The sequence below is a fragment of the Channa argus genome, chromosome 12, assembly GCF_033026475.1.
Source record: "Channa argus isolate prfri chromosome 12, Channa argus male v1.0, whole genome shotgun sequence".
In the NCBI taxonomy this organism is placed as follows: domain Eukaryota; kingdom Metazoa; phylum Chordata; class Actinopteri; order Anabantiformes; family Channidae; genus Channa; species Channa argus.
The window spans coordinates 707,310-727,329 of record NC_090208.1 but is presented as its reverse complement, the minus strand read 5'-3'; the positions used below and the strand labels follow the sequence as shown (position 1 = coordinate 727,329).

The 20,020-nt window shown below is 43.5% G+C and overlaps 2 protein-coding genes across 4 annotated transcripts; one reads left to right on the top strand and one right to left on the bottom strand.

The window, feature by feature from the left end:
- The first annotated feature begins 1,429 nt into the window (after window positions 1-1,429).
- Window positions 1,430-6,924, top strand: LOC137138367 (uncharacterized). 2 transcript variants are annotated; one of them, XM_067525490.1, is made up of 5 exons: window positions 1,430-1,661; window positions 4,770-4,805; window positions 4,885-5,157; window positions 5,386-5,646; window positions 6,541-6,924. In XM_067525490.1, the coding sequence occupies exons 1-5, from the start codon at window positions 1,631-1,633 to the stop codon at window positions 6,657-6,659; spliced, it is 720 nt and encodes a 239-aa protein (XP_067381591.1). In that variant the 5' UTR covers window positions 1,430-1,630; the 3' UTR covers window positions 6,660-6,924. The 2 variants fall into 2 exon arrangements, with proteins under 2 accessions (XP_067381591.1, XP_067381590.1); XM_067525489.1 differs by lacking the exon at window positions 6,541-6,924 and adding an exon at window positions 5,972-6,534 and having other exon boundaries at window positions 1,440-1,661.
- A 4,647-nt stretch (window positions 6,925-11,571) lies between these two features.
- On the bottom strand, window positions 11,572-16,878 carry tfr2 (transferrin receptor 2). Of its 2 annotated transcripts, none has more exons than XM_067525319.1 (18): window positions 16,730-16,878; window positions 16,551-16,626; window positions 16,256-16,469; window positions 15,989-16,172; window positions 15,459-15,599; window positions 15,233-15,341; window positions 14,913-15,155; window positions 14,684-14,823; window positions 14,438-14,613; window positions 14,244-14,363; window positions 13,793-13,875; window positions 13,637-13,700; window positions 13,486-13,553; window positions 13,299-13,369; window positions 13,141-13,225; window positions 12,845-13,069; window positions 12,593-12,733; window positions 11,572-12,325 (listed from the first exon to the last, which is right to left on the bottom strand). In XM_067525319.1, the coding sequence occupies exons 2-18, from the start codon at window positions 16,578-16,580 to the stop codon at window positions 12,071-12,073; spliced, it is 2,349 nt and encodes a 782-aa protein (XP_067381420.1). In that variant the 5' UTR covers window positions 16,581-16,626; window positions 16,730-16,878; the 3' UTR covers window positions 11,572-12,070. The 2 variants fall into 2 exon arrangements, with proteins under 2 accessions (XP_067381420.1, XP_067381421.1); XM_067525320.1 differs by having other exon boundaries at window positions 16,551-16,586; window positions 16,730-16,865.
- Window positions 16,879-20,020: the final 3,142 nt, after the last annotated feature.

Sequence of the window (20,020 nt, the reverse complement as noted above, 5' to 3'; positions counted from 1 at the left end):
AATCTCTGTTTGATTCGTACATTTATAGCTGCTTATTTGTTGTAGCTTGATAACTAGGACCACCTGAAGGGCTGTGCAGAGCCTGGGGGAGCGTAAAGATCAAAGTGAAAGGAGAAGTTTCGGTTCAAACCAAACTGGACAAAAACCACGTCAGCCAAGCAGTTTGTGAGGAGTAATCTGACTGACATGTTTGTTACTGTCGAGTGCATTTCAGCTACATTTGTTAATGTGTGAAACTTTAGGGCCTCGGTCGACGGTGTAAAAAAATTAAATCTTAAATAAAAACTGTAATTAAGGTTTGAGGCCTGTAATGTTAACAGGATATGAATTTAGACATGAACACACGATGCTATGTTGTACTACGAACTGCAGCTTTAGGAAGATAGGATTTTGCACATATTCTACTATACACAGTATGGATTAAATTTGAATAGTCATGTCTCAAAGTGGAATTTGTTTTTAAAATCTGGTGAAACTTTGATAGAAAACAGTTATTTTAAATCCATTAAAAAGAAAAACTTTACAGTACTTACTTCTACTTTTCATGTTTTCAATTCAATTCAATTCAACTTTATTTCTACAGCACCAATTCACAACAAAGTCATCTCAAGACACTTTACAGAATAAAGTCAAGATTATAAAGAGTTATAGAGAGAACCCAACAATTCCCCCTTAAACAAGCCTTAAGCAACAGTGGAGAGGAAAAACTCCCTTTAACGGAAGAATCCTCCAGCAGAACCAGGCTCAGGGTGGACGACCATCTGCCTCGACCGGTTGGGGTGAGTGGAAAGGGGAGAGAGAAAAGAACAGAGCAACAAAAAGCAACAACAAAACATCGGGCAGATTGATAGGACCAGTAGCTGCACGCTGGAAGACACACAGCTTCAAAGCCTGGGACACCTGCAGACAGGGACAGACAGAGGGGGACAGAGAAGGACAAAGACAACTACGGGAGAGAACACACAGAGTTAATGACATACAGTGGTGACAATTGCGGGGTGAGAGGAGAGGAGAGAGGGACAAGAGGAGGAAAGGAGCTCAGTGCATTGGGGGGTGGGTCCCCCAGCAGTCTAAGCCTATAGCAGCATAACTATAACTAACTATATGCTTTATTAAAGAGGAAGGTTTTAAGCCTAGACTTAAAAGTAGAGAGGGTGTCTGCTTCCTGAATCTGAAGTAACAAATGCATGGACCAGTTTTTCTGCATCACTTTGAGACAGGATGCTCCTAATTTTGGCAATGTTCTGTAGGTGGAAGAAAGCTGTTCTAGAGATTTGTTTTATATGTCTAGAACAGCCTTTTCAAATGAGCAGTAAGAGCTGCATGAAATTTTCGTGATACTTCTGCACCGTTATTTTAGTACTTCCTCTTTGTATGTAGAAGCTGGATCAGTCTAACGTTGTGCTAATGTAATGTACCACATTTTCAACACATCTTAATGATTTTATTTCAATCTGTCCATTGTGGTGCTGTACTGATGAACTGATGAAAACACTTATTTGACTTAATTGTCAAATTCTTACAGCAACTGTCTACGCTGAGCACAGTGTGGAGCTTGTTAACAGGAAATGTTGAGCGTGAGGGCATCACTCTGATGGTTTGACGGAAGTTCAGTCCTTGTCCAGACAACATGAAGACTACGTGTGTGTCTCAGCTTGTCGGTGAGTTAAAGCTTTTGCAGCTTTTAAACGTTGATTTTTGAGGATCAGCAATGCGACAAACATACAAATAACATGAATGTGATGAACTGTAGACTTCTCACATATTTAAAACACGACAGACTGATTTAAATTGGTCTCCTTAATATAACCTCAAATTATTTTAAAGCACACCAAGACACAGTCCTCTGATATGAAGCAGTAGATAGTAGAAGTACAACACAGTACAGATTTGTGTATTAAGCACCTAAATGAGGTGATGGCGAGAGGAGGGATAATGATAAAAAGGATTTATTAAAGCTTTTTGCATTTCTTTCTCAGACATACAACATTGTTGCACAGCAGTGAGTGATGAGAAAATGTTGATAAAGCTCAAGCCCTTTTACTGGGAAATATTAAAAACCTAGTTGACTCACGCAGGAAAGAATCACTAGCTTATCTGATGTCAAATTTATGGGGCAGCTGCTTTTAATACTGAGCAAAATGTTTTACTGCCTACCAAAAAAAAAAATCACCTCTTGATCATTGTATTCAGGAAATTGACTCTCTCCCTCAGAATTTAAACTTCCGGTGGTTAAGATTTAACTCTGATATTTAAAAAGTTGCTTAATCAAACCCACATTTATTCCAGCATGTTTGAGCTTTATCAAGAATTTCTTCATTGCAGTTTGCAAATCAGTGTGTGTGTGTGTGTGTGTGTGTGTGTGTAAGCATGTCTTCATTGCAGTGTGTGTCAGTGTGCATCACCTCCCTGCTTTTGATCAGTCATCAGCAACTGTCCCCGGGACACCAGCTTTTCCTCCACCCGTCAGTTTGCCACTGGCGATGACTTCTCAGGACAATCTCTGGGTCTATGTCCTCCTCAATCCCAGAGGGACAGTCCTTTGCACAATGTCCCTTTTGCTCATATGTGTGTGATCCATCTGCAGCTACTGAACGTCAGCCACATCCAAGTCCTCGTCCTCTGTCTCTCCATCGTCCACAATTTCCTTTTCCTCCACGGCCTCTGTCAAATGAAGACATCTTCATCCTGTATCACAGACTGTCTGGGCCTGCCCTCTTCCATCTTTCCCCTCCTGAGGTGGTCGCAAATGAGGCAGATGATGAGAATGCAGAAAGGGAGGAAGATGAGGACGAGGACGGAGATGTGGTTGAGTCCTGGTGGATGTTGTTGTGGGACTGGCTGTTGTTGCACTCGTTGTTCATGGTGTCCTTGCGGTGGTGCATGTGGCAGCACTGACGGGTAGGAGTCTAAGCCACCGTCTAGTTTCAGTGCCGTGATGTGTGGACAGAGAGAAGACACACTGGGAGAATGTGGTCGTGGGTGTTTTCTACTGAAGCGTATTTTATTAAAGCAACCTCCTGGAGTAAAACCAAAATACTCAACCAAACATTTAAGACTTTTGTCACCATACTTTTCAGAATCTTAACATTTAGATTAATCCACTATTCTCTCTTGTGTCTGTTTGCCGTCTTTTTCTCTCCATTCTCTCACTGTCACTTAATTCCTAGGACTGAGTGTGTGCACTTCTGCCACACTTCCAGTAAGACAATGCCAAAACCCTTAATTTTACTTTTGGACCTGTCCTGTTCCAACTGCTCTGCCCTGTAATAACCTCTGACAGGGTCTTGAGAATGACAAACGTAGAAGCCAAAGAGAGACAAAGGATTCACTTGGTGCCTTTTTCCCCTAATAAATGTCACCATACTTGGTCTCCATTATCCCAAGAATCGGACCCTGTGGGGTCCAAGCCCCCTTACTTCCCTGGTTTCCCATGGGACCCCATGCACGGACTTCAACATAGACGTCTCTGTGAGGGTGAGGGTATCTTTTATAAGCTCCTGTTACACTAGCTTTGTGACTATAACTTAAAGTCCCTAATCACTGAGATATGTTGGCCCCTACGTCCAACTTGGTTATTGACACTTATGCTTCCCAATTGACTAGGAGTCGTCCGATTCTAACAGATTATTCAACCAAGAATGTCAACTTGAGCTCAACAAAATAATTTAAAAACTTCTTTACAACTCACCCAGTATCCATGTTGACCACTCACAGATCCTGCAGACAACACCAAAATGTCATGGCAATGCTGCTGGGCAGAACATTCTCCACCCTCAGGCTACTGCTCCCAGCACTTTTCTCCTTTTCTGGAAACCTTTTCCCTTTTCAGCACTTTGATAAGCAGCTGTGAGCATGAAGTGACTCTGGGTCACCACAGTGTGGGATGGTCTGCTGTTAGACAATAACTGCAAACACTTCAAGACTAAACATATATACGAGATAAAGTTTGAACAACATTTTAAACATCCTTCAAAAGTACACGTTTCCATTATAACTAGGTAAAATGCTAAGAGTCAAATGCAATAATTTAATGAGAATTGATTTTCCATCACAAGAAGGCAAACAAACAGAAATCACTTCAATGGGAGGACAAGAAAACACACACTAACAGAGAGAACTGAGTAGGCAAAACAGTGAACAGCTCCAGGAATACGATGAGCGTTGGCCAACCAAAGAACAGAAACTAGACAAAGGTAGGGGTTGTGGTCCTGCCAAAACAGGAACCAGCATGGGAGCAGGAGTGGTCAGAGCAGGGTTGAAGGCCCGCCCAGGCGTCAACATGGGGAGGAGCACTACAAAATAAAAGCCAGAAACAGGAAGTAAAGCCGGTGAAACAAAAAACAAGCTGAAGTCCATGAGCTTTGAAGAGCTCTTGGGGTTTGCTTCTGACGCACATTTGTATCTCACAGCTTGAACCCAAGTCACCTGATTGACAGACCTGTTACCTTGTCCAACCTGTTGTAGCTCGTGAAGCTTACAGTTTGTAAGGACAGTTACTGTAGGACTGTCAATCATACACAGCCTGTGACGACATTTGCACTGGTGCTTTAACGCAACCTCACATTAGTAAATGATTACAGCTGACAAATTCACCAAAAATCTAGATCTGATTCCTGGTGGAGCGATTTGAAACCAACAACTTGGACTTAAAGTTTATAAAAAAGTAGTGATGTGACTGATATGTTTCTGTTATTCATAGTGTCCATCTGCTTTAGTTTGCTTTTAGTGTCCTCTGTCCTTTAGTGACCTGTGTCCTCCTGTTCCAGGTGTGTCTGTGCTGCTGCTGTCTGGACTCACTGCAGGTGAGATGATAAAAGCCAAACAAAAAAGTGATAATAATAAAATAAATCAGAATATATTTACTTTGCCTTTGTTTTTCAGTCTTCGTGAACGTCAGTCCAAATCGTGCTCAGTTCTTAACTGGAGAGACTGTGTCTCTGAGCTGTGAGGGAGTCCAGAGTTCTGCAGAATGGACACTGAAGAGGAAAGATTATGGCAAAAATGAGACATGTGGTAGAGATCAACAAGACTTTGGGTTGTTTAATGGCTCTTCCTGTATCATCTCAAAGCTGTCCCCACGGTCAGACAGCAGATTGTACTGGTGTGAAGACAGAGCTGGACAGAAGAGTCCAGAGCTCAAAATCTTCGTATCTGGTACAGAATCTGAGCATGTTGCTTCTCTCTCTGTGGTTCTGTGATCCTTTGGTTGCACTATTGTGTTTTTGATTGTTGCTTTGTGAACATTTTGTAGAAAACGACTTTAGTTGTTTTGAACGTTTCAGTTTGAAAAGTCTTTCAGCACTAGTACATAAATGTTCAGTCTTTCCAAGACTGACTCTGTATCTGGCCTAATGTTTGTGTCCCTGCCCTTCTGTTGTTCAGACCATGTGATCTTGGAGATCCCTGCTTTGCCCGTGATGTCAGGAAGCGATGTCACTTTACGCTGCAGGGCCCGTTCTAAGAGCTACAGCCTGAACAGTATAAGTCGAGAAAGAGTCTTTGGGATTAAGAGAGAAGTAGATAATCTCCCATCAACGTTGACTATTTATAACGCCCAGTGGTCTGATGAAGGTGTCTACAGCTGTACAGCAACAGAGATCGACATGATGATGATCTCAGGAAAGAGCAGGCTCGTGGTCAGAGGTCAAGACTCATTCACATTCTGACAGTTTATTCCACAAAGAAATATCATTTTAAACATCTCTAAATAACTTATTCTTAAACTTAAAGTTAAAGTTATATGGACGTGTCTTTTTTATCCACCCATGTGTTGTTTTTAGCAGTTCCACTTAAACTCCACTCAACTTCACACACTCACATTAGGACAATTGACACAAAAACAGAAAATGAAATATGCAGATGATATTAGAAGTTGTATAAATTCCATGTCTTCTTGTCCTGTTAGAAACAGAAATGTTAACTCACAACATGTTCATTAACACACAGCTGTCTGCCTCCACAACTACAGATCCTCCTCCTGCTACTACTGCAACTGCACCGACTATTCCTACAACACCACCTCCTCCTCCTCCTCCTCCTCCTCCTCCTCCTCCTCCTCCTCCTCCCTCTGTGTCTGTGTCCAGACTCTTCGTCCATCTACTGGTCTTCTGCCCATTCTGCATCTGTACTGGTCTAATGTTGTCCTTCTACAGCAGCAGGACAGGTAGCTGACAGACACACGCACTCAAACATCACGTGACTGCTGGCAGCAGTTTCTGAGCAGTTTCTTCCCCCTTCACACAAATCGACAACAGTTTCGGCCTGTTTCGCATGTTTGGATCATTCTCGTTTAAAGTCATCGTGACGACTACACGATGTGTTGAGCGGAGCAGCGGGTGAAGGCTGGTCTTCAAACCCGGTTCAGTTCTGCTTCCTTGACATGTTTCAGATCAGATTTGTTTGAGTTTTTAGCAGTTCCACCTAAACTCTTTATTTAAACATCCTTTTAGACTCCAGTAATAAAATGCTACACCGTTTCAATAAAGAAATGTCCAAAGCTGATGACTAAAAATAATAACTTCACCCTACATTTTCTAGCCCCACCCACAGGAAAGAAAGCAGTCATCCCCATGGAGAAGACCCCAGCTATTGATGAAGAGTATGACGACCCTGGTGATGTTGATGTCATCAGTGAGCCTGACCTCACTGCTGCATAATAAGGAGCCTGTGTCTGTGTTACTGTACTAACCTGTCAAATGGGATTTTAATGTTTAAGACAATAAAGGTAAAACTGTTGTTCTCTGTATGTTTTGACTCTTAATGTTCTGATGCACGACTGTGGGGACAGTTTCCACTTTTATTGTTTCTATTTTAAAACTGCAGTCATTTCAAAGGACTCTGAGATTGATCCCCAAATCCAGTGGTGGCTGATGCACCACCTTGATTCACATGTGGGTCACTGATTAAAAAATAAAGATGAACCCCCAATGAATTTCTACCTCAGCGTTTGTTTCCCGGTCTTGTGAAGTACTGCAGAATATGTGTAAAGGTACACAAATCCTCAAATGTGGCCAGTTGAGTCAGTGCAGACGTTTGAGAGGTAAAAAAAGCTGGAGTATGGAGTTAGAAAGAAACTGACCTCCACCTTCACTGCTAGCTGCTAGCATAACACATCCTGGTCTCCAAGGCCCCAGGGCATTGTGGGGCACTCAGAGGGTTTACAATAAAATACTCTAGATCCTTAAAAATGTCCATTGTTCAGTTTTACATCACTGCTGATTTTACTGACGACATGTATTTATTTACAGTGGATCAGACGAACAAGCAGGCTAAACTTTTTTATGTGTACGTGTGGAAACTACGCAGAAAATAATAAAAATAACACCAACATAAACCTAAAGCTGGTCAAAACTAACTAAAGGAAACTGTGACTCAGCAGCATCTCAGGCCCATTGCTATTGAGCAACTAGCCACAGATCTGCATCTGATCTGCAACAAACAACCAGTCCTGGTCTTGGAAGAAGCTGCCCCTACAAAGACAAACTAGAATTCATTAATAATCAATGACTGTTTCTATGTAGAAACAATATAAACCTCATTAAATATATTATTCTAGTTTGTCTGTCACTGGAAAGTCAACAATGGATGTTGTTTAGGGGACTTTAGAGACTATTTCCTAAAAATCATAACCCCCCTCTGTTTCAGCCCAACTTGGTATAATCTGATTCCCCCCTGTTACAAAGAGGTTTAGAACTAGCCACTTCCTGTTTGACAGTCTGGGCCTGTCCCCTGTTGGTGAATGGAGTGGAGGGTAACTATCACACTGACAAATGTTTTTAGGAAATGTGTCAAAGTTATGTGGTTTTGTCTTCAACCTGTAAATGGTGTCACATGCAGTTTTCTTCTTCAGTGACACCAGCTTCCTATAAGATGCTCCAACGTCCTGTTTGGACATTTTCCTCAGTTTCATATTCACACTGTTTGCTGCAGGAGTTTGGAGATAAAAGAGGAAATTTCAGCTTCTTTTCCTTTTATTCTTTCTTTCAGCCTTTTACTTTTCAAACCAAGTGTCTCCAGCACTTTTGAAGATTTCTGTGCCGTTGCACATTATGACCTGGGTCATTGCTATGATTATTATTAATATTAATATTATTGGTTCATTTTATTTCTCGCTCCTCCTCAGGTGTGTGTGTGTGTGTGTGTCTGAGGGATGGGCCACGGGTGGTGTCCACTGATTGGCCCGTTTGAATTAATTGCTGCCACAGGATTGGAGCAGCTGAGACTACAAACCTGTTCAGTCCCAGATGACAGCAGCCTCTGTCACCAACAGACTGTGATTCTGTGAGTTTGCGATCAGTTAAAGATCTGTGTGTGAAAATGAGACTATTGGATCAATGGAATCTGTTTAATATATAAATTAGTGAATGTGAAACCAAACTGTTCTGAAGCACTGAAATAATATGAAGCAATCGTGTTAAATGGTTCAGGGTTTCAGTTAAAAACAGGGACATCTGCTGGCAAATCATTGATGTTACATGTCGATGGGCAAGATGAGTGAAACCTTAAATCACTGGTAAACAGACTCTGCAGCTCTGAACGAGCAGAATGAGAAGTTCACCTGATGTTCAAAATCAGTGTGTCACCTTTCTGACTGTGATGTAATGATATATAGATAATTCATAAATTCCAGCAGTATCCACAACTTAAGGGAAGTAGATTTAAAACATTCTGTGCAAATCAGTCCTTCAAGACACTTTTTAATACTGTATTATTTTAATATTATATTTATATTGACTTGTATTGATTCTTCTTTGTAAAACAGGTTTTAAAATGAGACCTTGTGTCTTAAAGACACCAACCTGTGTGAATAAAGAAATAATAATAAAATAAATAAGAGTATTTAGGATGTATTGTGTAGGAGCCTGCTCAGCACCCGTCGCTCTGCCACAGATGACAGGGTGTCCAGCTCTGTGCACACTATGCCTTCCTCACTAGCTTGTCCAGAAGTGAGACGTCCTTCATCTTGATGTCCCCCCCAGCACACCACCGTATAGAAGAGGGCGCTCACTACAACACTGATAAAACATCTGCAGCAGCTTTTTGCAGATGTTGAAGGACACCAGCCACCTACTTCTGAGGAAGTACAGGTGGGTCTGACCTGTCCTGCACAGAGCTTCCATGTTAGCAGACTGGTCCAGTTTTAAATCCAGCTGCACTCTCAGGTATCTTTACAACCTCCATGCAGTCACCGTTGATGGTCACAGGCTCCAGTTGAGGCCTGGGCTTCCTGAAATCCACCACCATCTTCCTGATCTTGGTGGTGTTGAGGTGCAGGTGGTTGGAGTCACACCATGAGACAAAGTCCTGGATCTGTCTCGTGTATACATAGTCCTTTCCTCTCCTGATACAGCCTGCGATAGCTGTGTCGTCTGGAACATTTGCACGTGGCAGAATTCTGAGTTGTACTCTCAGATACTGCCTTGACTGGTTGGGGTGAACACACAGAGTTAATGTCATAAAGTGGTGACAATTGTGGGGTGAGAGGAGAGGAGAGATGGTCATGAGGAGGAAAGGAGCTCAGTGCATTGGGGGGTGGGTCCCCCAGCAGTCTAAGCCTATAGCAGCATAACTATAACTAACTATATGCTTTATTAAAGAGGAAGGTTTTAAGCCTAGACTTAAAAGTAGAGAGGGTGTCTGCTTCCTGAATCTGAACTGGTAGCACTGTAGAGGGTCCCAGCTCCAACACTCAGGCCTTCATCAGTTGTGGGGTTTACTCCATCTGGACCAGCTGCTTTGCTGGGACGAAGCTTCTTCAGCTCTTTGTCGTGATCATGGGTGGGGGGACATTCTCCTCCATGCTGTAGTTGGCACGTGGGGAGAATGTAGTGATGTAATAGATTACACATGTTCCAGTATTACACAACTTATTGATGCATGTTATTTACACATTGTTACTACATTGTATTACTATATATGGTGTTTGTTCAGTCCAGGGGAAATGTCAGGAAGGTCAGGATGACCTGGGTTTGTCCCAGGATTAAACGGTTCCCAGTAACTATGTGGGTAACAGTAGGGGCATAGAATCTTTGAAAAGCATTAGGAGACAAATGAGATATGAAAAGTGTTGCTAAGGAGGTGGGAGAGTTTAAGGGTCTCTGTTGGGGAGACGCCTGAGCTGCTGCTTTTACTGATGCTTATCTTCAATGAGTGAATTTTTCATCCTGTCTGATGCAAATCAGAACCTTTCTGTACTTTTGTACAATAAATATATTTTCTTGACATATAAACTTGTTGTGAGCTGAGTTTATCCACAATAAGAAAGACAGAGCAGGCTGGAAAAACCTTGGCAGTGCTTGGTGATAAATTACATCAAACTATTGTCAGTTTACCCACAAAACAGTGCAGCAGCTTTTTATTGTAAATACACAATATTTTTGGGGTTTAAAGGAACATTTTACTAGTTATAGTTATAAATAATGTGTAGGATCCAAACAACCTCCCTGACTAAAATCCAGAACAGCCAGTATTAAACATCCACTCGTCCTTAATCCAGACGATGATCAGCTGTAAACAGACAATGTGCACAGTTCTACTGTTTTTCAGAATCAGATTCTCACTCTGTTTACAGATCAGGTCTATGTAACAGTGGACTGATTCCATCACACAGACTTTACTGAACACATGTAGTATCACTGATTGAACAGCAGCTGTCACCATTTTCTCTGTCACTTCTTCTAAACAGTAAATCAGCTGCTTCATCTTGTCAGCAACGGTTAATCTTAATTCACTTTGATTAAGTTCCACAGCAAATGTACTTACTGTCTGTTGTCCACCTCATGGGTCTAGTTACTTTGGACACTTGGATGGTTTGTGTTCCCTGTCTGGAGTTCAGTCAGGTCATTTTCAGCTTTTGTGGCAGTGACTGATCTGAATTATTGCTGAGTTTAGTTGTTGTTTGCTGGAATCTTTGAAATTAGTTAATAATTCACCTTGTTGGTGATGAAACTTTTCTGAGTGAACAGTTGAACGTGGATCAGTGTTTGACTCGTCACAGTAAAAAATGGTGACACCTGCTGTCTAATCCCTGATATTACATTTGTCTGTGTGAAGTTAAAGTGGGACCATGAAGACACAGTCAGTGGTTTTAATGGTTTGATTTTGTTATTTTGCTGCACTAAAGCTGGTTTTCTGTGCAAACTGTGTTTGACATAATGGGACAGATTGAGGTCCAGTACATCTTTGTGACACCAGTCTGATTCTGACACGAGAATGAAATTTAATGAGATGGTCACATGATTCATCAAGTGGTAAAGTGATACATCAAAACATCTTGCTATTGTATTTCTAAAGGAAAAACCAGAGTCAAGTCATCACTAAATGTAGTTTTATGGTGTGTATTGTCTTTTACAGTAAATACAAACCTGTTTCAAAAATGTCCCTGTTTGTGGTTCGGTTGGACAGAAACTACAAAATGCTTTACACAAGATAAATGACTCAAATAAAAAGAGGAATCAAATTAGACACTAACATAAAAGGTCCTGATGAAAATAACAGGTTTTATCTGGAAAAAAAGATTTTATTATTGTTTCAGAGCAACTCCAACACAGCAGTGATGAAGAGGAGACAGAGTGAAGTAGGAGGAGAAAAGGAGGAAGAAGAAAATCAAGGATGATGCTGGAAAACAAGACATAGAATGAGGAGATGAAGAGTAGGAAGAGGAAGATAAGGAGGAGGAGGAGAGGATTAGGAAGAGGTGGGCGAGGAGGAAGAAGAAGAGAATGAACAGGAAGAAAAATGTGGGAGAACAAAATGATGAGGAGAGAGAATGAAAATAAAAATGACAATGTGAGTGAAGATGAAGGAGGAGCTGAGGAGAAAAGAGAGGAAGATGAGAAAAAGGAGGATGAAGAACAGTGTGAAGAGGACAGAGGACAAAAAGGAAAAGGGAGAGAAGGAAGATGAGGAAGGAAGAAATGTCCAAGGCCATGTTTCCCTGAGGAGGTGTGTGTTGTGTGTCAGTGTGTGTAGGTGTGTGTGTTGTGTGTCAGTGTGTGTGTGTGTGTGTTGTGTGTCAGTGTGTGTAGGTGTGTGTGTTGTGTGTCAGTGTGTGTGTGTGTGTTGTGTGTCAGTGTGTGTAGGTGTGTGTGTTGTGGATGCTCCACACGTCTCCGTTCAGGGCGTTAGCAGCTCCCTGCAGCGTCCAGGTGAACAGAGCCAGCTGTCGTCTGAAGAGCCTCTCGTCAAAGCGTCCGGGGTCAGAGGTCAGCAGGCCCAGGTGCTCGGTGAGCGCGCTCAGAGTGTGGTTTCCACGGCCGTGGATCACATGACGAAATGGGGCCTCCACCGCCGACACGTACTGAGACAGGAAGTAGTACTCCACCTGGAGGACAGACAGACATGTGGTCATTATTCTGTGTGTTTAGGTTTCTTCACTATCACAGTAATCCAGTAATACTAGCTGCTGGTATCAGAGCAAGTACTGCAGTACTCTGCAGTATCCAGAGGTAGCAGAAGTACAGAAACTCAGAAAATAAGGACAAAGATGTGTGAGCAGAGTTTGGTAAAGGTGGAGCTGATTTTACCACGTTCGTGATGTCAGTGTGGTAGCAGCATGCAGTATCAGCAGTAGTGTTTGCAGTACTTGTACCTTCATGATACGTGTGTTGTACAGTCGTGCAGTAGTCAGGTCGTGCACGTCGCTGTAGTCGATGGCTCTCTGCAGCGTCTCTGCAGCCCGACTGTAATCTCCTCTGGCACTGAAAACCCACTGAGGAGACAAACCTCTGGACTGAGGACAGAGACAGAGACACTCAGATCTCTGTCACATGTGAAAGTTTTCCTTTTTACGTCTGGTACCTGTATGAAGACACCAGGACACTCACTGATCCAGGTGAGTTACCTGTAGCTCAGCAGAGTGTTTGTTGAGCTGAGCGCTGAACTGCAGCACCGTCTGGGCGTAGGACGTGATGCGCAGCGGCAGGATGTGGTCGTGGGCCAACCGCAGAACCATCTCCCCCACCAGCTCCCCTAAACTCCGCCCCGTGACCCCCAGCCGACCCCCCAGCACTTCCTGCAGGCGGGAGGCGCTGTCCAACGGCGTGTTGACGAAGGGGTACGTTCGCTCCTAAACACACGCAGACACTGATGACATCACTGTCACACAGTACACAGTGTACTCAGTGTGTGTATATGTACCTCAGAGAATCTCAGCTCCATGGCTGGAACTCCTGCAAACGCCGTGAAACTGTACGCTCCACTGTTCAGGTACAGCGGCTTCATACTGAAGGAAACACAGGAGGAGGATTAGTAACATTTAATGTCATGTCAGTGTTTGTGTGTGTGTGTTTCCTCACATCCTCCAGCTGCCTCCTTCTCTCTCAGCCTGGCTGTAGACTGTCTGACCTGCATGTTTAGGATGCTCCACCTAAAACACACAGGTACGATACCAAACTCAGGCCCAATCAGAGCTTCAACCTTCTCACAGAGACACAGACATGAGAAGATGAACATATACACATGATCCCTCAGTAACATGGTGACCTGTCTGATGGCAGCATCCAGCAGGTCCACCAGCAGAGGACTGCTGTAGGCCGTCAGGACATCATCACCTGGTTAACAGACAGAGTTGTGTCAGTGTGTGGTTGGTTGGCTGAATGAAGACTGTCTCCTGTGGAGGAGTGAGAGTTGTTACCCATGATGGCCTGGTCCAGGCTGAAGTAGGCTACAGCCTTCAGGTGCAGCATGGACAGGTAACCCTGGCAAACACAAGTAAAAGTCATTATGTTGGTGAGACAGCAGGGACATAGCAGGTTTTCTGTCACATGTTGTTAAAATCACGTGGACAAACCTCCAGCCATTCAGTCGCTCCAACGTTCCCAAAATCTCCAGCGTCCCAGCTCACAAACAGCAAACTTCGTCTGGGACTGAATCCTGAAAAACCCATGAAGTCATTCAGACTAAACTGTGAAATCAGTGTATTGTTCCTAACTCTGCCTGTTGTGGAGGGGAAACCTGCTGGAGGACTTCAGACACCAGACAGGTAGAGGGAGCTCTTCAGTCATAGCAGACAGACGTGACAGACACAGGCCAAAATATTCACTGTGTTCAGGGGTTTGTGCAGCTTTACACACAAACCATGAATCAGTTCCAACCCTTCAGTACTGCAAAGTGTCCCTTTACTTTCTATTCATCCTACAGATGACACTGCTCTGCAAGAACCTGGTGACAAGTAGGCAACTACTCTGAGCAACCCAGAAATCACCTGGTAAATCCAGGAACCACGTCTTCCAGAGTCTTACCGTTCTTCACCATGACAGAGAAAGTTCGAGCCAGCTCCAGAAGAATCGCTGTTCCAACTCCAGACTTCACAGCTCCTGGACCCAACGCGTCCCTCTGAGCTCCCACTATGATGTACTGGTCTGACAGAGACATACTACACATTACACTATTATTACAGCGATGCTGTCTGAACCCAGTTGATGAAAGTACCTACCTGGCTCCATGCGTCCCTCCAAAGAGGAGAAGATGTTGTTGAGCAGGATCGGTGTCATCACATTGTGGACAGACATCTTCACTTTACGTCCAGAGCTGAACTCCGGACCAATTACGCAGCGTACGTATGGCAGCCGTCCCCGCCATGATGGAGGACAGGAAGGACCTGACAGCTGGCTGAGAAACAGAGGAACATAGTGAGGTCACAGCGACACCTTAGCAAGTGACCTGAGGGGGCAGAGCTCACCTGAGCAGCTTGGCAGCTACTGTGGCACTTATTGGCAGAGCTGGGATGAGTGGCAGGCCGGAGGACTGGATGGGTGGGAACTGAGTATGATTGAAGGAAGGGAAGCCAGGAGTGAAGGGGTCACCTGAGCCCAGGTGGACCTGTGAATGGAGGACACAGAGGGAGGTGCTAATTGGTCGGGAGCAGCCACACGTGGACATGAGGTTTTATTTATGATTCAGTGTGTTACGTGTTCAGACACGGCCGTGTGTGTGTTCAGTCCGAGACGGCGGGGGTCCTGTGGCAGGTCTGCAGGGTCAGGGTAGATCAAAACTCCACCTGCACCATTCCTCTCCGCTGACCACACCTTCTCAGCAAAACTGACCCCGCCCCCGACACGCATCACCACCACACAGCCCTTCGCAGACACCCCTGCACTCTTTAGCCAATTAAAATCCTCCGGACGGCCGTAGTTGGCGTAGACCACACCCCCCTGCAGAGAGACTGGTAAAGGTGACTGGAGTCTTAGTTACCATGGTGACAGAGACATCCTGTTTCTATCTGTCTCACCGTGGTACTTCCTGTGGCACTGTATGGACAGTAGTCAGACGGATTCAGAGGAATCTGTTCAGAGACTATTCCCGAAGAGTCCACCAGCCAGAGAGAACTCCTCTGAGACCTGCACACAAACAAAGACACATTATGTAGCTGTTGGGACACATTGTGGTATTATTGTCTGTCTGGGGCAGGTTCAGCATCGACTGGTGTTTCTGTGATGCTTCATTCATCTTCCTACCTGTCTGGGAACTGCAGTGTCGCGTACAGAGACTCGGCCCAGGTGTGATCCATCCGCAGCTCTCTGAAGCGTCGGAGGATCTCTGAGGCCAGAGACGTTCCCTCTGCAGAGCCCGGAGGATGGCTCGCTCTGCTGACTCGGCTGATGGGGAAAAATGAGACCATCAGAAAATATTTCAGCAGAAACATTTTGTGTTGTTAATAGAAGTACAGTGTTAATTATGATGCAGTAATTTAGGGATAATCTCTCCCTCAGAAAACGTGGAAAACCTTAAACATCACTTTTAATTGTTTAACAAATTGTTACAGTCCCTTTTGTCCTGTCGGGATCCTGTATGTTATTTCTGATTGGTCAGTGTTTGGGCTGTTGACAGGTTTTGATCTGAGCCTCTGAACTTGACCCTTTCTGGAGCAGGTGAACTGTGGTGATGTGTCCTGATAAAAAGTGATCCAGCTTCGAGATGCCACCAACAGAAGCTCATCTCAAACTAATCTCACGTTGTGGGACAGTCCCCAGATGTTCTCTCCTACCTGACCATGTTGTGGATGTCTTCGTCCTGCAGCAGCCTCCTCATCATCCCCCTCAGCTCTCCCAGGTAAAGGCCTGCTCCTCCCTCTGCAGGTGCTTTAGCCCCACCACCCAGCTGTTTGTCCCCCTCCCCCTCCACCTGGGAGCAGTTCTTTCCACTGAACACAGCATAGGCCAATAGGAACGCTGAGAGAGAGACAGGACACGCCCACTTCAATCTGATGATCAATCTGACCAATAATAAAGATTCTGTGTGTTTGTGTTTGTACCGATGGTGAAGATGACGACTCCACACGCACTCAGCAGCACACCAGCTCTACGGTAACCATGGCGATACCTCAGTAACAACGCTGTGATGTCACTGCTAGGCCCCGCCCCCACTTCCTCCTCATTCTCTGATGTCACAAACCTCACCTCCACCTTTGGAGCTCCTCCGTCCTCTTCATCCTCAGACACTGAGCGGTGGAGGGACGCAAAGGAAGACTGGGAAAGACAGGGGACAGTGTAACCATGGTGACAGATCAGTAGGGGAGGAGTTTATTTCTCTCCACAATAGTGTCTCACCTGTGACAGCCGACTCCTGATGGCGTCCATGATGATCTACAGACATCAGGGGACAGTTAAACCTGAAAAATCTTTTCTGTTCACAGTGAAAACAAAACAGAAACACAACAACTCTCAACAGTTTCTTTCTCAGCAATAATGTCAAAGATGAAACAAATGAACTGTAAAGATTCACTGACCTGCTGATTCCTTCCTGATTCCTTCAGCTGTCAACAACAGAAGAACTGAATAATCTCAGTGACGACAGTGATTGTATGGAACATTTGGAGCAAACTCTGAGTCTGCTGTGTTTGTCTCTTTGGGGAGGTCAGAGGTCAGTGTGTGTCGTCTGTTTGATCTGCTTAACTTTATTAACAGCTAAACAAACACACCCTGTCTGCTGTAGGACGTCCTCTAAAGAGTTAAACCAGCTGCTGCTGCTTTTCATACTGGTCTTACATTAGTGAGTGAAGTGTGTCTCTGTAATTACAGCAACTGGTGAATAAAACCTTCAAATGTAGTGATATGAGTCAGAGAGAGACACAGTTTGTGATCAGTGAGCAGGTTTTCTTATGGAAGTCTGGAGGGTTAAAACTAGTGAATAATTAAAACAGGACACAGTCAGAAACTTGATCATGTTTAAGGACAAACAGTCTGTCACTGATACATTTGGTGTTAAAACTGAATGTTGTGTCTACACAGAAAATCTAGTGTAGTTAACCATCACTGTGTAAATGCAACAAACACCTCAGGTCACATTTACACGTATGAAGTGTGACACTGTTACCTGATCATATGGTGCTAAAAAATGCATCCTATGGCTGAAATGCTTCTGGTGTGGACACATAGCAGGTTTACATCAGTCTGCAGAGAATAACTGTCCATGTCAAGTCACTGACCCACTAACATCTCTTCTTCCTCCCCTCTCTCGTCTCTCCATCTTTGTCCTTTTATTTTCTTTTTTATCAGTTAACCAGTAAAACTGTGTTTTAAATGTGTTGACTTCAAAAAGTCCATGTTTGCCCTGCAGTGACCTGATGTCACACCGTGAGTCCACCTCTATGGTTCAAACTGACCCGGTGACAAACCACCATCTTACATCTGATTACTGGGAGTCATTAGGATTCAGAATGAATAAGAAAAGTGTCATTTGAGCTACAGCTCAGAGCTCAGTAGATGAATATTCCATTATTATATTACAGGTACAGGTAAAACTTTGTGAGAGGTGGGGTCTCCAGTCTGTCTGTGGGCCAACACAGAGAGACACACACACAGACAAACAACCACTCACACTAAAATTCACACCTACAGACAGTTCAGTCACCATTTAACCTGACATGCATATGTTTGGACTGAGGGAGGAAACTGGAGGAAACACACACAGAAAGGCTGCAGCCAGCAGGTGGATTCTAGCTGTGAGGTGGCAGCATTAACATTTATTCCTAATTGTGAGTTTTCGCTTCAGCTTTTGACACAGATGGATCAGTGTCTGGAACAGGAACCAAGTCATTTCCCACTGACACCAGCAGTAAACGGCAGTTCTTCTACTAACACCAGCACCACTGTGGGGGCTGGGGTGGGTCAGAGACACTGATGACTCTTCAGACCTTTCTGTTGAGTAACTGAGTAATTTAGTTACAGCTTGAAATCGCTGACAAAGCATCTTCTATGTGTTTCTGTGATAAATGAATTTAGGGTTTCAGCCTGTGATCTGATACAGTCATTTCTTCAGTGTTTGATTTGACTTTCTGCTAATATCATTTGTTGGAAGGTTGTTTTTTTTTCACTACTATTTTGTTTTAAGGTGAAATGAAGAAAATTAAGAAAAATATAAAATATAAAATATTCTCAGTGTTGGTGACTTCACTTCTTCTGCTTCGTAATCGTTTTAAGTATATGTCTGCAAATCCGAGCCTGGTGTGGTTGAGTCTACAGCACTGGATTTGTAACCACACACACACACACACACACACACACACTTAAAGCTAAAAATCTAACAAATGCCATAGAAAGGATCACAGAGGTCTTAGGTCAAAGGTTTTGTGTTTGTCTAAAGTCAGTAACCAGCCTCTGACATGGTTGTTGTCATCAGGGGTGAAAACACTGAAGAAGTTACTGACAGAAAACATGTAAAAATATTATCAGAAGCATTTAATAGAATTTGGCAGATTTTACACAAAACTGTGGAAGCAGCTAAGATATTTCTGCACACTATGATTATTTCCCAGCTGCAAAATGTCACCTTCTACCAAACAGCAAAATCCAGGTGCAGTATCTGGATTTGAACCAGCAGAGGTCAGTGCCCAGGAATATTTATCACACAGTACATGGAGTGAACCAGAATCAACTTCACCAATACATGTAGTTTTTAGCTTAAACAGGTGGTTCAGTTAGTCTTTAAACATCTGGAGTCACTGAGCAAACCCTAACCATGAAAACACGATGTCTGATATCTGATGTGTTAGTGTGTTTGTCTCTGTACTGTTTTACTGTGTCTGCTATTGTGTCATCATCATGTTTTTACTGTGAGCTGTCAAAGAAGCTGCAGACCAACATTAGCTTTAAGCTACATTTGGTGCAGTACATCAAATAGTAATATTTCTTCTTAAGACCACACACGGTCCCTGACCTGATGCTATTAACATGCTGCCTGAACTGTATCACTCAGAAAATACAAAATAATCTTTGATGGTAAAACACGACAACAGGAACAGAAAGAAGAAACAGAGTCACTGAGCTGATGTTATCATCTGCACTGTGAGTGAAACTTCTGCTTTTTCTATCTTCTCAGCAGATCTGTTCATGTCCACCTCATTGTTTTAACCACGTGTCAATCGCTCTGCTGCTGTTCAGGAAATAAGATCATCTTAATAATCTTATCTCTGCTGTCCACACCCAGAGTCTTTCTGTTTGTCCTCCAGCTGCAGGAAGCTGTAACTATGACCAGAATAAGTTATGGTCACGTTGTTCTCAACAACACGTCAACAACAAGTCTGAACAAAGTTGTAAATATGCTGAAATATAGCTCATGATACATTCACCATTATTGATTTAAAAATGATGAATAACCAATGAATGTGTTAAACATCATGTTAAATGTGACACTGCAGCTGCTTTAAGGTGACGTTTTATAGCTTAGTGTAAAATGACAGATGAAAGAAGGAGCAGCTGAACACTAACAGGGTTTCTGTGGAAGAACGTCTCCAGACTCTGAGTCTGAGCTTCATGTCCACACATCAGATCTGCTGCTGCTGACACTGACTAGTTCCTGCAGAAAAGAGCTGATGGAGGAGTCAGAGTCTAATTCCTTTCTGTTTTTGATTTTCTGCTGAGATCTGAGGACAAAGACACAACATCAGGTGAATTATCTTTATCAGGACATAACTGTTCCACCCAGAGTCAACAGGAATCAGCTGTGACCATAAAGATTATGGATGGATGGTCGATGCAGGAGAAGTTTTCATATTTTCCTCTGAATGTGAAACAATGAT

Bases quoted from the DNA above. Each gene is read 5' to 3' on its own strand.
- LOC137138367 (XM_067525489.1), top strand. From the start codon at position 1,631: ATGAAGACTACGTGTGTGTCTCAGCTTGTCG. The intron at 1,662-4,769 runs GTGAGTTAAAGC...CTCCTGTTCCAG, and splicing joins GTGTGTGTCTCAGCTTGTCG to GTGTGTCTGTGCTGCTGCTG. The intron at 5,158-5,385 runs GTACAGAATCTG...TCTGTTGTTCAG, and splicing joins GCTCAAAATCTTCGTATCTG to ACCATGTGATCTTGGAGATC.
- tfr2 (XM_067525319.1), bottom strand. From the start codon at position 16,580: ATGGACGCCATCAGGAGTCGGCTGTCACAG. The intron at 13,701-13,792 runs GTTTGTCCACGT...TGTGTTTGCCAG, and splicing joins GAGCGACTGAATGGCTGGAG to GGTTACCTGTCCATGCTGCA. The intron at 12,326-12,592 runs GTACAAGTACTG...TCTGTCCTCCAG, and splicing joins ACAACACACGTATCATGAAG to GTGGAGTACTACTTCCTGTC.